The sequence below is a fragment of the Xenopus tropicalis genome, chromosome 2, assembly GCF_000004195.4.
Source record: "Xenopus tropicalis strain Nigerian chromosome 2, UCB_Xtro_10.0, whole genome shotgun sequence".
Classification (NCBI taxonomy): domain Eukaryota; kingdom Metazoa; phylum Chordata; class Amphibia; order Anura; family Pipidae; genus Xenopus; species Xenopus tropicalis.
Window position 1 is genome coordinate 89,930,404 of NC_030678.2, and position 16,053 is coordinate 89,946,456.

Here is a 16,053-nt window from a genome sequence, read left to right on the forward strand (position 1 = left end):
GTGTCTAGAACCCCAGAACCGAAGAAAATAAAAAAGTAAGGTTATATAGAATTTGAAAAACCAGCATTTGATGATTGAATTAGTTTTACAGCATAGGGCTTTTTTGTCCTCTTGGCTTATCTCATATTTTAATGATGGATAATAATTCTTTTTACAACAATTACCTTAAGGCTTCTAAATTGTGTAAATGCTTATGTAATGTGAAGATCATTTTATGATTTAACTTCTTTGCTGTTAAACCTAAATGTACATTCAGAATTGGGTGGCAATTCCGGAACTTATAAATTAGTTAAGAGGTGTTAAAAAAAAAAAATGTTAATTGCAACCCTAAACAGTTATATTATAATCAGGTATGCTTTCAAATAAATGTACAATAAAAATGAATGACACTATTAATTATGTTTGCAGTTATTCAAGTAATATTTATTATGGTCATAATTTTTTTTTTTTAGGGAATCTTCAAGTCCAGAGCTAGCTAGAAGGGGAACCATGTCCAGGTCGGTGTCAGGATCACCTGAGCCCGCTCATAAAAAACAAGCTTCTCCTTCGCCGCCTAGATCTCTGCCTCAATCCGGCAACTGGTCTCCAGGTCCTGAGCCTGCCAAAAGGGCTAAGAGCACTACTCCTAGTCAGTCACCTGTTCGGGTATGAGTAACATCAATAAATAACTACTTATGTTACACTGTAAAGAGCTCCACTACTCTATAGTCTAATTTCAGTTACAAAACCTTAGGAGAGTGGTTTTTATTTTAACCTGTATTTTCTTGCATTGGCATTATTAATGCTCTAAAAAAAAATTTCCAAACGGAGGCTGCATGTTTGCCTGCTCCTATGCTTTCTTGTTGACCTATCTGACATTTTACTACAGCTCTTTGCAACTTGCTTTAAACCAAAGCAATGTGGCTGGCAAACTGTACTAACTGATCACATTGGCAAATATCTAAGTGGGCAGGGTTTATTAGTATTTGTTTTTCTCTTACGTCCTGGGAGACGCATTTAAATCCCTTCCCATCAGGAGGCAGGACACTTGTACAAAAGTTGAATCCTTTCCCATATATAATTCCCCTTCCACCTCAAGTTTTTATAGTGTCCTCACAAACAGGAAGTGGACAGAGGCCTCTAGAGAGGCCCTTCACAAGGAATTAGCCTGACCTGGGGTGATACCTGAGTCAGCCCCCACCATGGGACAAACCCCATGCCCAGGGCAAGCAGTATTCATCTCTGTTAGGCAAAACACAACCAGTGATGCCAGCTGGGTGGAATACAGGGGTAAGCATGAGGTTTCCTCTAGTCTCCTCATTCCCCCCACACCAGCCCCAGTGACTCCCTCAGGACAGCCAGTTTCCTCCGTTAATGCTTCCTCGAATCCTCAAGAGAATAAAGCAGGAAAAGGGCAGCTTCATTGTGATTGCTCCACACTGGCCGAGACGCTCGTGGTTCACGGATCTAAGGGATCTATCCTTCGAACAACAATCTTCTACATCAGGGGCCTATACCTGATCCCAACCTTAGGATATTCCATTTGACGGCTTGGCTCCATTTGACGGCTTGGCTCTTGAAAAGTCAATTTTAATTCAAAAAGGTTTTTCACCTGAGGTAGCTCAGACTATGCTTCGAGCTAGAAGACTCCAAGACTTACCACAGAATTTGGAAATTTTTTGTTACACAGGGCTCTGATCGGAAGGTTTCCTTTGAGGAGGCTGATATCCCATTGTTCAGTTTCTTCAGGATGGGTTGACTAAGGGACTAGGTCTGAGATCAGGTCTTAGCTCTCTCAGTGCTTCTCCAGTTGAGGCTGGCTTTGCAGGAAGATGGGCGAACTCAGTGTCTGAGTTAGGGAGGCCTTTCCTGTTCTTTTCCTGTATTTGATATTTCATGAGGAGAAGGCTTCCACTTTTGGATAACTGTCCTGATTCCTGGTGGGTGTGGATTTTACCCCATGTTTCCTGTGTCCCATAGGACTAGAGAGAAGATGCTAAAAGAACTGGGTGGTGACTGCCCCCTCGGGGTGTAGCCTGCTTGGAGCAGAAAGCTGTCCCCCCGCAAGGCTGTCAAAAACCTTGTCCTTTTGCTTCTCCCCTTTCAATTAATAGAGAAAAGGATTTTACAGGAATGGCAAAAATCCCTCATTAATTTACATAAACAGTGAGTGGCTAACTAGCCTACTGTTAACTCAAATTAATAAAATAAAACCCCTCTTCATATCTACATAAGAGTTGAAATTGTTAATGTTGCCTCTACTACTTCTAGTCACAACATAAAACCAAAAACTTGTATATAGGCAGTGTTATATAGATTCAGAGTTACTGAAAACACAGAATTTTTATAGGCCTTTTATTTCCATAAATCTTCTTCATGAGCACAGATCTAAAGTGCTTAGACCTTAAGCTGGCCATACACGGGCAGATCGAGCGGATCTTCACCCGATATCCCCACCTACGGGTCAAACGATCGAATTCTGCACGCGGCAATGGGACCGCATCAACGAGCCAATGCTGGATTTTCTAACCAGGCTCCAGGCTCCTTGTTTCTGCCCCTACGTGGGCCGATAAGCTGCCGAGTCGGTCCAAGGGACCGATATTGGCAGCTTCTATCGGCCCTTGTATGGGGGTCTTTAGATGGTTGTGGGGGTATATATGCCTGTGCCTGTGTAGTTTAAAAAATTATATAATTGGTACCAGTAGGCTTACATTCTGGGACATCCCAATTTTCTTTAGATGACTACACAGTGGTTAGCTGGGACATTTTATGTGTGCTGTTAAACACACAGAGAGATGACCTGTAAGATACAGCTATTGTGGGGCCATTGATGGCACAGATATTGCTTGAAAGGTGGGGTGCTGTTTTGTGAAAATAATGTATTGAGTTGATCAGAGGTGCAACATGTCCCTTGTAAGACTTTTAATAAAACTATAGTAACGACAATACCGTTTGGTTGTTACCAGAAAAGGTTGCCAGACACTGCATTTCTAAACAGAACTAGCTTCTGCAGCAGTTCTATTTTAACTTTTTTTTAAAAAAAAATGCATGCCTAGGTTGTACATCTACCAGCAAGGGTTCTTTGTATTTCTTTTAATTCTACTATTTTCCTTATTTTTACTGAAAACCCAATAAAAAGTTTTGGGTTTTTTTTTAAAAAAAAAGGAAAGCAAATGAGTGTTTTTTTGCCCCCTCAGACATCTGACCAGGAAGGCGGAGGAAAAAAGAAAAAGAAGAAAAAGGACAAGAAGCATAAGAAGGAGAAGAAGCACAAGAAACACAAAAAACATAAGAAAGAGAAGACCTCAGCTGCTTCTCCTGAGCCAGTAGATAAAGATGAAGACACTGAAGCAAAGAAGGTGAGATAAGTGCGACTCTGCCTAACACAGGGCTTACAGTTCCCCTTATTTACCAACCAATTCAGCACCAATAATGTTATTTGACGTGTTATTTAAATGCTGACCTTTACATATACTTGCACTCGTAACGCATTGTTAGTCCTTTGCATGCTGTAATAGTCAGATGGTGGGATGTTAAGGGATCCCTTTACTATTAGTTCTGGTCACCAATCACTGTTCTGCCTCCTTTTGTCTTCTGCTGCAGCATAATAAAAATTCTGCTGATGCCGGGCGTGTACCACCCTAAACAAAATACCTGTACATTTCCCCCCACCAGGAGACTGAAAGCGATGGCGAAGGAAATCTAGACGATTTGGAGAAGCATTTACGAGAGAAGGCTCTGCGTTCGATGAGAAAAGCGCAGGTTTCTCCACATTCCTAGTTGTCACTTCAGTTTGCTGCCATGTAAATTTTTTTTCTTACTCTGTTTCAGACAACTGTTAATGCATTCTATGTTTAGTATATGTCACTTGAGATTAGGCTGACATTTTACCATTTAAAGCATCAAAATAGAACTATTAAATTGTTTCATGAATAGTGGCAAGGAAGATTTTAAACTGGAGAGTAGGGCAGCCATACATTTTAAGGGCAAATGAAACTGCCTGTGCCTGCACTTTCAGGGTTATTTTATTTCTTCCTATACCATCAGTAAATATGCCACGGATTACCCAAGTTAAATAACTGTACAGGCTTTCTCACTGCAATGTTAATAATATATGAGGAATGCCATCTGCTTTACTAAAAGATGGAGGCTGTTTAATATACAGTGTTTTTGTAGAAGGTTTGCAACATAACTAAAATGTTAAACATTTTACAATAAGGTCATGGTGTTCTATATTGATTTATATTGTCAACAAAAAAATACCTCTGGTCCTCTTGTATACAGCACCATGTTTTTCTTCCTGTTACAGCTGGTATTTCTCTTAAGGCGCTAACTTGGAACACTGGAATTTAATTATTTTATTAAAGACAGCCCCCTGACACACTCCTTTGGGGCACTCATTTCTCTCCCTTATCCTAAAGTTAATCATAAAACTCATTAAGGAAAGACCCAGATTTTGAATATTGTAATGTTTTCATTTTTTTCCAAAGCTTAAACAAAAGTTGTCTAAGGCTTTGTGGATTAAAAGGTGAATTTCTACATAAAGACTTGATTTGTTTTTGTTTGTGTTCTTCCTTGGGGTCATTTTGCATTGTTTGAAAGTACCAGTGATATACAGTCTCAAATGTGCTGCCTAAATTTAAAGGGCAAAGACAAATGTAAGACAGTGGTACGTGTCATGTTCTTATAAACAAATTATATTTTAAAGTAAGCGCAGCCCTGCCACAGTAATCTTCTAAACAGCATCATTTTCATTGAGGTAAAAGTTACACAATCACTGTGTCAGTGTATGAAAATGTAGAGATCAGCAGTGTTCTGTTTGCCAACATCATTACCATAAGTGATGTGGCAAAGGTGACAGCACTGCTGGTTTCTGCATTCTGTCACAAGTATAGTGCCTGAGTATCCCAGAGTGCAAAGCAATATAATTGTGATATAAATGTAATATTTCCAGGGTAGGCGGGGCTTGCAGGAAATAGCTGTAGTTTGGGTAAACTGCAGGCAAAGTGACCCGGCAACCATTCTTGCACTTATTATTTTTTTTTTTTTTTTTTAGCGCTTTATTGTACATTTTGTCAGGGGCCCAATGTGACGACTGGTCACTACTTCTGTTGGAGGGCCCTGCTAACATAGCAGTATGAAATTTTATTGCATGCAATACACCAACATTAACTTTCCAAGGTGCCAGGCCTAGTCAGTTTTACACGTTTGTACTATACAGAATTCCAGACCCTACTACTCCTGACTATAAGTGCAATATTCAATGTCCCTCCTACAATATACCACAGAGCCAGTGTTTTAATATTATACACTAATTTCCTTAATCAATCTCTAATTTCCTTAATCAACAGGCTCTATAAATTACTTCACAATCCCCCACAACAGGGTTTATTCCAAGCAGCGGGGCAACAGACAATAGTTGTCAAATTTTGCAGATAGTTTATGAATGGTTGAAGGCTTTACTCATAAAGCTATGCTGCTAGGTTCCAAAAAAGCCTTCAGCAGCATCGACTGGACTTATATGAGAGAAATACTGCAATAAGTGGGGCCAAATTCAAATCTGGGATAAAAAGCTATATCATAATCCTGCAAAGGGTATTTATGGCTGCATACTAATCACACTTCTTTTTCCACTAGAAGATGGGGGCTAGACACAGCTTCCCGGATCTATGTTGCTATGTTTTGTTAGGGCTCTGGCACACGGGGAGATTAGTCGCCCGCGGCAAAACTCCCTGTTCGTGGGCGACTAATCTCCCCGAGTTGCCTACCCCTGCCATCCCACCGGCGAACATGTAAGTCGCGCAAATCGCCCCGCCGCGTCTGCCATCCCGCCGGCGACTTACATGTTCGCCGGTGGGATGGCAGGGGTAGGCAACTCGGGGAGATTAGTCGCCCACGAACAGGGAGTTTTGCCGCGGGCGACTAATCTCCCCGTGTGCCAGAGCCCTTAAGTGTAAAATAACATACTGTAGATAGCTCGGGGACTACTATTGTTAAAATAGTACTTAAAATAGTTGTTTGCAGATGATTCAATTTTTTCTATTATGAAAAACCAGACTATTTATATATAGAACTCCGCTTTGATGCAGTCTCAGGGTTTACAAATATGCTAATATTTGCATTAAAAGCTTTAAATCTTACTTTCAGAAGCTACTTGAATTAAACTTTAAATTTCATTGGGTGAAATTTCCCTCCAAAGTTTAACCTCCGATCTGAATGATATCCCGCTTCTATCCATATTACATAAAGATATTCAATGGTGGCATAAACTTCAAATATTTTGGATGGGGAGAATGCATTCTGTAAAACTGGCCCTGCTCACTAAACTTTTTTATACTTAGAGCCCTGCCAGTTCCTCCTCCTCGATGGTTTCTATATACAGTATATTTTATATGGCACAACAAGAGGCACAGAATAAATAAACATCTGTTACCAACCCACATCACGGGGTGGCTTAGCTTTTCCACTTTTGGGATATTAAAGGAAAGCATCTATTTTGGCACAGCTGACTAAGTGGCAGGCGCCAGGGCAGCGCCACACTTACCAGGGCTGACTTTTATGGTGGATTACACATGGCTTACAGATTCCAGCAACTCAGACATTTCAGACCCTGCAACTATCCTATCCTGAATCCTCCCTCTTTGAATAACTCTGGAACAATCTAATACGAAGAGGAAAAATATATTTACTTTTTTTCTGCTTTTCTCCAAACCAAAGGTAAGGCAGTAAATACCAAACAAATGTTAAAATGGTAAAGGAGATTGAATGAATCCATTGAGGATAAGGAATGCCAGCAGATACATAAAAATATGAAAGCTTTTTCCATCAATACTCAATCAAGATAAAGGAGAATGCATTCAAAGTATTCCATGATTGGTATGTTACTCTCAAAAAACTGCACAAATGGTTCTGGTCTTCAGATTTATACCTATGCCTGACGGCTAGATTGCTGGTAGCAAGGAAATGGGAAAGTATACCTCCATCATTACAGGAGGTTAAAGGAAATGTAAGTTTAAAATTTCACATGGGGCTAGCCATGTGGCCTGTGCTCTGATAAACTTCAGTCATACTTTACTGCTGAGCTGCAAGTTGGAGTGATATCACCCCCCTCCCAGCAGCCAATTAGCAGAACAATGGGAAGGCAGCAAGAGAGCAGCTCCAGTAATATAGTAAGTTGGGTTGAAAAAAGACATGCGTCCATCACGTTCAACCATAATGCCTATATATAACCTGTCTAACTACTAGTTGATCTGAAGCCTCTCTAATTTGCCGCATAGGGGAAAAAATTCCTTCCTGACTCCAAGATGGCAATCGGACCAGTCCCTGGATCAACTTGTACTAAGAGCTATCTCCCATAACCCTGTATTCCCTCACTTGTACTGAGAGCTATCTCCCATAACCCTGTATTCCCTCACTTGTACTGAGAGCTATCTCCCATAACCCTGTATTCCCTCACTTGTACTGAGAGCTATCTCCCATAACCCTGTATTCCCTCACTTGTACTGAGAGCTATCTCCCATAACCCTGTATTCCCTCACTTGTACTGAGAGCTATCTCCCATACCCTGTATTCCCTCACTTCCTAAGAATCCATCCAGCCCCTTCTTAAAGTTATATAATGTATCAGCCAGCACGACTGATTCGGGGAGGGAATTCCACAACTTCACAGCTCACAGTAAAAAATCCTTTCCGAATATTTAAACGGAATCTCCCTTCTTCTAAACGAAGTGGGTGCCCTTGTGTCCGTTGGAAGGACCTACTGGTAAATAAAACATTAGAAAGGTTATTATATGATCCCCTTATATGTTTATACATAGTTATCATGTCACCTCTTAAGCGCCTCTTCTCCAGTGTAAACAGACCCAACTTGGCCAGTCTTTCCCCAAAACTGAGACTTTCCATACCCTTTACCAACTTAGTTGCCCTTCTCTGGACCCTCTCTAACTCAATAATGTCCCGTTTGAGCACTGGAGACCAGAACTGGACAGCATATTCTAGATGGGGCCTTACCAGCGCTCTATAAAGGAGAAGAATAACCCCCTCCTCCTGTGAATCTACACCCCTTTTAATAAAACTCAAAACCCTGGTTGCTGCCTGGCATTGCTTGCTACAGCCAAGTTTATTATCTACAAGGACTCCAAGGTCCTTCTCCATTATGGATTTGCCTAGTGCAGTCCCATTAAGGGTATAAGTGGCTTGCATATTTTTACATCCCAGGTGCATGACCTTACATTTATCCACATTAAATCTCATCTGCCACTTAGCTGCCCAGATTGCCAGTTGGTCAAGATCCTGCTGCAAGGATGCCACATCCTGGATAGAACTGACTGGTCTGCAGAGTGAGTTTTGTGCCATCTGCAAACACTGATACATTACTTATAATACCCTCCCCCAAGTCATTTATGAACAAATTAAACAAAAGTGGACCCAGTACAGAACCCTGAGGGACCCCACTGAGAACCTTATTCCAAGTAGAGAATGTGCCATTAACAACCACCCTCTGTACCCGATCCTGTAGCCAGTTTTCAATCCATGTGCAAATGACTTCACTAAGACCAATAGACCTTAGCTTAGAAAGCAGTTGTTTGTGGGGAACGGTATCAAATGCTTTGGCAAAATCCAAATAGATTATATCTACTGCATCCCCACTGTCCAGCTTCTTACTTACCTCATCATAAAAAGCAAGTAAATTGGTCTGACATGACCTGTCCTTCATAAAGCCATGCTGATTACTGCTCATAATGGCATTCTCCACTACATAATTTTGTATGTGATCCCTTAACAAGCCTTCAAATAACTTGCCCACCACGGATGTCAAACTTACAAGCCTATAATTGCCAGACTGAGATCTTTCTCCCTTTTTAAATATAGGAATGACATTCGCCCTCTTCCAATCCCTAGGTACCATACCTGATGAAAGCGAGTCTGAGAATATCAGAAACAAGGGCCACTGTAATTCTGACCCTAGCTCTCTCAGTACCCGAGGGTGTATTCCATCTGGCCCAGGTGCCTTGTTTACATTTATCTTTCTGACCCTAGCTCTCTCAGTACCCGAGGGTGTATTCCATCTGGCCCAGGTGCCTTGTTTACATTTATCTTGTGTAACCCTTTAAGCACCATATCCTGTGTCAACCACTGTGTAGTTGGAGCTGAGGCAACAGTGAAGCTATTGGGTGGGACTTGGCACTCTGGCTCCTCTACTGTATACACAGAAGAAAAGAACTGGTTAAGCACATCTGCCTTTTCTGTATCCGCTGTAACCATATTAAAGCCCTTCCACCTCCTCCTTCTCTTTCATTTTCCTCATTTGAGGTTCACTCTATTAGGCTCTTCTCCCCTGCTTCGCTTCGCATTGCGGTCATATACCGACCTCCTGGACCGACCTCACAATTCTTTGACAACTTTTCTGCCTGGCTTCCTTACTTCCTTTCCTCTGATTCCCCATCCATTGTACTAGGTGACTTTAACATACCTGTTAACAATCCTAATGCCCCTGCTACCTCTAAACTCCTTTCACTAACATCCTCCTTTGGGTTATCTCTGTGTTCTGACTCCCCCTCTCACTCCAATGGAAACTCCCTGGATCTTATATTTACAAAAGGTTGTTCTATCTCAAACTTCACTAACTCCCCTTTCCCCCTCTCTGATCACAATCTGCTCACATTTCAACTTTCGCTAACTCCCTCTACACCCTCTGCTGCCCCCCAAACATACACATACCGAGACCTGCAATCCCTAAACACGTCACATCTCTCTTCTACCTTTGACTCTCTTTATTCTAACATCCTAACTGTCTCTTGTCCTAATCAGGGTACCTCTGTCTACTACAGCACACTCGCCACTGCCCTTAATGAGCTTGCTCCTGCCAAGACTAAACGCGTGAGACCCAAACCACTCCAACCCTGGCACACTGCTCATACCAAATCCCTCAAAAACAGTCACGTGCACTTGAGCGCCGCTGGCGCAAATCAAGGTCAGAGTCAGATTTCTGCAGCTACAAATCTGCTCTGCTCTCCTACAACACCACCCTCTGCCAAGCTAAACAAACCTACTTCACTGCACTCATTAACTCCCTCTCTAAAAAACCTGCACAACTCTTCTCTACCTTTAACTCTCTGCTGTCCCCTCCTCCGCCCCCTCCGTGTGCTTCAGTCACTGCTCAAGCTATTGCAGAGCACTTTAAAAATAAAATTGACACCATCCGAAGTGACATTGCACAACTTAATCCCCATAACCATTCCCCTCCCTCCCTACATGCTCCCCAGTCTCTTCTTGGCTCCTTCTCCCCAGTGACTGAAGAGGAAGTCTCAAAACTGTTGTCTTCCTCTCACCTTACTACCTGTCCACTTGATCCCATTCCTACCAAACTTCTACGTAATGCCAACCCCTGTCTTATCAAAGCCTTAACTCATCTATTCAATCTCTCACTCTCTACTGGAATCTTTCCCTCCCAACTGAAACATGCACTTTTAACCCCTATTCTGAAAAAACCCTCCCTTGATCCCTCCAATCCCACTAACCTCCGACCTATCTCTGTGCTCCCTTTCATCTCCAAACTGCTTGAGGGCCTAGTTTACAACCGACTGACGCTATTCCTCTCTGACAATAACCTCCTGGATCCCCTACAATCTGGTTTTAGACAACAACACTCCACCAAAACTGCTCTAACCCGACTAACAAATGACCTCCTTTCGGCTAAAGCCAAAAAACACTACTAATACAGTGGCTTTCAAAAGTATTCGGCCCCCTTGAACTTTTCCACATTTTGTCACATTACAGCCACAAACATGAATCAGTTTTATTGGAATTCCACGTGAAAGACCAATACAAAGTGGTGTACACGTGAGAAGTGGAACGAAAATCATACATGATTCCAAACATTTTTTACAAATAAATAACTGCAAAGTGGGGTGTGCGTAATTATTCAGCCCCCTTTGGTCTGAGTGCAGTCAGTTGCCCATAGACATTGCCTGATGAGTGCTAATGACTAAATAGAGTGCACCTGTGTGTAATCTAATGTCAGTACAAATACAGCTGCTCTGTGACGGCCTCAGAGGTTGTCTAAGAGAATATTGGGAGCAACAACACCATGAAGTCCAAAGAACACACCAGACAGGTCAGGGATAAAGTTATTGAGAAATTTAAAGCAGGCTTAGGCTACAAAAAGATTTCCAAAGCCTTGAACATCCCACGGAGCACTGTTCAAGCGATCATTCAGAAATGGAAGGAGTATGGCACAACTGTAAACCTACCAAGACAAGGCCGTTCACCTAAACTCACAGGCCGAACAAGGAGAGCGCTGATCAGAAATGCAGCCAAGAGGCCCATGGTGACTCTGGACGAGCTGCAGAGATCTACAGCTCAGGTGGGGGAATCTGTCCATAGGACAACTATTAGTCGTGCACTGCACAAAGTTGGCCTTTATGGAAGAGTGGCAAGAAGAAAGCCATTGTTAACAGAAAACCATAAGAAGTCCCGTTTGCAGTTTGTCACAAGCCATGTGGGGGACACAGCAAACATGTGGAAGAAGGTGCTCTGGTCAGATGAGACCAAAATGGAACTTTTTGACCAAAATGCAAAACGCTATGTGTGGCGGAAAACTAACACTGCACATCACTCTGAACACACCATCCCCACTGTCACATATGGTGGTGGCAGCATCATGCTCTGGGGGTGCTTCTCTTCAGCAGGGGCAGGGAAGCTGGTCAGAGTTGATGGGAAGATGGATGGAGCCAAATACAGGGCAATCTTGGAAGAAAACCTCTTGGAGTCTGCAAAAGACTTGAGACTGGGGCGGAGGTTCACCTTCCAGCAGGACAACGACCCTAAACATAAAGCCAGGGCAGAATGGCCCAGTCAAAGTCCAGATCTAAATCCAATCGAGAATCTGTGGCAAGATCTGGAAACTGCTGTTCACAAACGCTGTCCATCTAATCTGACTGAGCTGGAGCTGTTTTGCAAAGAAGAATGGGCAAGGATTTCAGTCTCTAGATGTGCAAAGCTGGTAGAGACATACCCTAAAAGACTGGCAGCTGTAATTGCAGCAAAAGGTGGTTCTACAAAGTATTGACTCGGGGCTGAATAATTACGCACACCCCACTTTGCAGTTATTTATTTGTAAAAAATGTTTGGAATCATGTATGATTTTCGTTCTCACGTGTACACCACTTTGTATTGGTCTTTCACGTGGAATTCCAATAAAATTGATCATGTTTGTGGCTGTAATGTGACAAAATGTGGAAAAGTTCAAGGGGGCCGAATACTTTTGCAAGCCACTGTACTTCTCGATCTCTCTGCTGCTTTTGACACTGTGGATCACCCTCTTCTCCTCCAGACTCTCTGCTCTCTTGGCTCTTCGTGACACTGCCTTATCCTGGTTTTCATCTTATCTCTCAGATCGATCCTTCAGTGTCTCTTACAATGGGGAATCATCTTCTCCCCTGCCTCTTTCTGTTGGGGTTCCTCAAGGCTCTGTCCTGGGCCCCTTACTATTTTCTCTCTATACCTCCTCACTTGGCAAATTAATCAATTCTTTTGGCTTTCAGTACCACCTCTATGCTGACGATACTCAGATCTATCTTTTCTCTCCTGATCTCAACCCAGAGCTTCTAACTCGTCTCTTCCTGCCTGTCCACTATCTCCACTTGGATGTCCCAACGTTACCTTAAACTAAACCTCTCTAAGACTGAACTGGTTCTCTTTCCCCCATCCAACGCCCACATTGTTCCCGAGGTATCTATAACGGTTAACAATTCTACCATCACCCCATCTTCCCAGGCCTGGTGCCTTGGGGTTATCCTTGATTCTGCCCTGTCCTTCACTCCTTATATCCAATCACTTATCAAATCATGTCACTTTCACCTAAGAAATATCTCCAAAATACGATCATTTATCACCCAAGATGCTGCCAAAATTCTTATTCGCTCTCATAATCTCTCGCATGGACTACTGTAACCTATTAATTGGCCTTCCCCTCCAAAGACTGTCCCCTCTCCAGTCCATAATGAATACTGCTGCCAGGCTCATACACCTCTCTAACTGCTCCTCCTCTGCCATGCCACTCTGCCAATCCCTACACTGGCTTCCCCTACCATCAAGGATAAAATTCAAACCCTCACATTCAAAACATAACTCTGCCCCACCCTACATCTCTGAACTTATCTCTCGTTACCAACCCGCTTGTTACACTCCTCTACTGACCTGCTCCTCAACTCCTCTCTCATTCCCTCCTCACACACTCGCATTCAAGACTTTGCAAGGGCTGCCCCCCTTCTCTGGAATTCGCTCCCACAAACTATCAGACTTTCTCCCAATCTCTCTGTCTTCAAGAGATCTCTAAAAACACATTTTTTTAGAGAAGCTTACCCTAATCTAGTTTAACAATACCCTGTGCCACACCTCTCACAACTGTGGTCATGCCCATTCCCACACCTTGGGGCACATTTACTAATCCACGAACGTCCGAAAAGCGTCCGAATGCGTTTTTTTCGTAATGAACGGTATTTTGCAATTTTTTTCGTAAATTCTCGTGACTTTTTCGTAGCCATTATGACTTGCTAGGAAATTGTCGCGACTTTTTCGTAGCCATTATGACTTGCTTGTAAATTGTCGCAACTTTTTCGTAGCCGTCGCGTCGAGTACGAAAGTTTCGGATTCATTCAAGCTTCAGTATTTTGACTTTGCTTGGGTCATGTTGGAGCTGCAGAGTGCCATTGAGTCCTATGGGAGGCTTCCAAAATCATGCAAAGTCGCAAAGGTTTGCCCACTGTTTACGAGCACTCAATACAAAAAAGTCGCGACAATATACGAGCAAGTCGTAATGGCTACGAAAAAAACGCAAAAAATACGAAAAAGTCGCAAAATGTTCCTTTCCAATCTGATTTTTTTCCCATTCGGGATTCGGATTCGTCAATTAGTAAATCAGCCCCCTTGTGTCTCAACCCTTTCTCCTTGTAGATTGTAAGCTCTTTTGGGCAGGGCTCTCTTCACCTCTTGTATCGGTTATTGATTGCTTTATATGTTACTCTGTATGTCCAATGTATGAAACCCACTTATTGTACAGCACTGCGGAATATGTTGGCGCTTTATAAATAAATGTTAATAATAATAATAATAATAAATACAACGCTTGTCATAGTGTTTATATTCATTAAACGCAGCTACTGTCCCCTCTGACTTATATTTCTTAAAGGACAATGAAAGGTTAATATAAATTAAAAGTAAGTCTAAAGGCATTTTTTTTAAGTACTTACTGCATATCTAAATTCCCAGATCCCTGCTTGCTTCTCTGAGATATGGTGCTGGCAGCCTACAGCAGTGTGAAGACTATAGTGACATCACTGAAATCTCTCTCCCCTTCCTGTAGGCTGCCAGCGGCAGCCTTCCTATTCTCTGAGCATGTGTGTAACTTGATCCTGTCTCCTGTTCTGAGCTACACATGCCCACCAGCCAATCAGAAGCGGATCTGGCAGAGGGGAGGGGGGGGAGGGAATGAAACACATGTGCAGTATGAAGCAAGGAGGGAAAGGAAGGGAGAATACCTTTTTAGAGATAGCTGCCTGTTCTAGAAAATATGAAGTAAGTGTGACTGAGTAAATATTTGATTAGGTGAGCCAAAAGTGTGGCGTTTTTACTAAACAATAGGAGGACTATTGGGCAGTGTGCTTTTTAAATTTTGACTTGCATTCTCCTTTAATAGGGAAAAAAAAGGAAAGCTTTTAAAGGAGAATGCAAGTTTTTCCAAGGAGCAGGAACAAGCTGACCCACCTTCCTTCACTGTTTGCTGAGGATACGAAAGAAAATTGAAATTCCTTTAGCCCAAAAGACCAGGAGGACTGCAAAAGCTTAAAAATATTGGTGCTCAGTGAAGGAGAAGGGCTCCCATATTGGCAGAAATCAAGATGTACACTGATAAGTATGCTAATTAATGCCCACATACTGTGTAACCTGATTGACCTTCATACTGGGAAAAGGCTACTTACCTGATATGCTTTTATAAAGTTACGCTGGTAAGCAGTGTTTTAATGAATAAAAGTTTTTTCAATGTTTTTGTAAACTATATTATAGATGCTCGCCACTTGTTTTTTTGTTTGGTGTTTTAGTATCTGGGGGTCTTGTGCCTCAGAAAGGCTGACCTGTCTGAGATAAAAATCCTCTTATTTTAAAAAACACATTAATTGTGGGATCTGAATATAGAGACAGCGCTGGAAATAATACAGACTTGCAGTTATAAATGTATGCTGAGCACATAAAAGTATGTATATTGCCTTTATACACATTTTCTTAAACATGCCCAAGTATGTGTATGTCAGTTTCAAATGCAACCCTTTATTTACGTGCCCCCTAAATTTTCCCCATGAATGTGAATGGGTTACAACATAAAGACAACAGTTTAAAAGAGAAGGAAAGTTACTGGGGGGTGCCAAATGTTAGGCACCATGCACTTACCTGATACCCAGGGCCAGTGCTTTGTTAGGGGGGTTCATGTGACTGAGACACAAATGGATGTACTTTTTTCTGCAAGCATTTATGCCAAGATAAACAGATTATTTTTGTAGCAAACAGATTTTAGGTTTGCACCGTGGGGGCAGAGACAGTTCTCAGCAAAATAGCAGCATGAAAAGAGGTATCTACTAATGGGAATAAGAGTTTGGGTACTGCCTGTATAGCTGAGAACACAAGATGTTAATGTGTGACTCAGTGACCAAAATGTTGCAGTGCGGTTGTGCCTCCTCCTCATTGTGTCGTATAAGTGCCAGAATGTTGTTACCAGGCGCTCTGAGAGTTGTACTGCATGTTGGAAGGAGCAGCTTAGCATGCTGAATACAATGGCACATATTTCAGTAGAGTAGAATCTGAGCTGCCTTGATCAGTGAACCCTCATGTGTTCAGAGAATAACTAAGAAAACTATCTGAAAATGTTTTCATAGCTCAAGGAGCTTAGCATTATTTCAGCAACACAGAGGAACCTAATGACTGAGACATATAAAGCAAATAAATGTGAAACCAAGTCACTTGTGTTACCTGTTCAAATTTTACTTGATTTATATTTACAAGTAAATTAACAAAGACTGTT

At 42.1% G+C, this 16,053-nt stretch overlaps 1 protein-coding gene across 7 annotated transcripts in view; it reads left to right on the forward strand.

Moving 5' to 3' along the window:
- Nucleotides 1–4,526, forward strand: part of srrm1 (serine and arginine repetitive matrix 1) — a 41,902-nt gene extending 37,376 nt beyond the window's left edge. For 5 of the 7 annotated variants that reach the window (XM_031895836.1, XM_031895835.1, XM_031895837.1 and 2 more), the window contains 4 exons: nucleotides 1–35; nucleotides 453–645; nucleotides 3,177–3,338; nucleotides 3,655–4,526. The exon at nucleotides 1–35 is cut by the window's left edge and continues 433 nt beyond it. In XM_031895836.1, coding sequence (XP_031751696.1) covers nucleotides 1–35; nucleotides 453–645; nucleotides 3,177–3,338; nucleotides 3,655–3,759 — 495 coding nt within the window. In that variant the 3' untranslated portion in view covers nucleotides 3,760–4,526. 7 annotated transcript variants of the gene reach the window in all.
- Nucleotides 4,527–16,053: the final 11,527 nt, after the last annotated feature.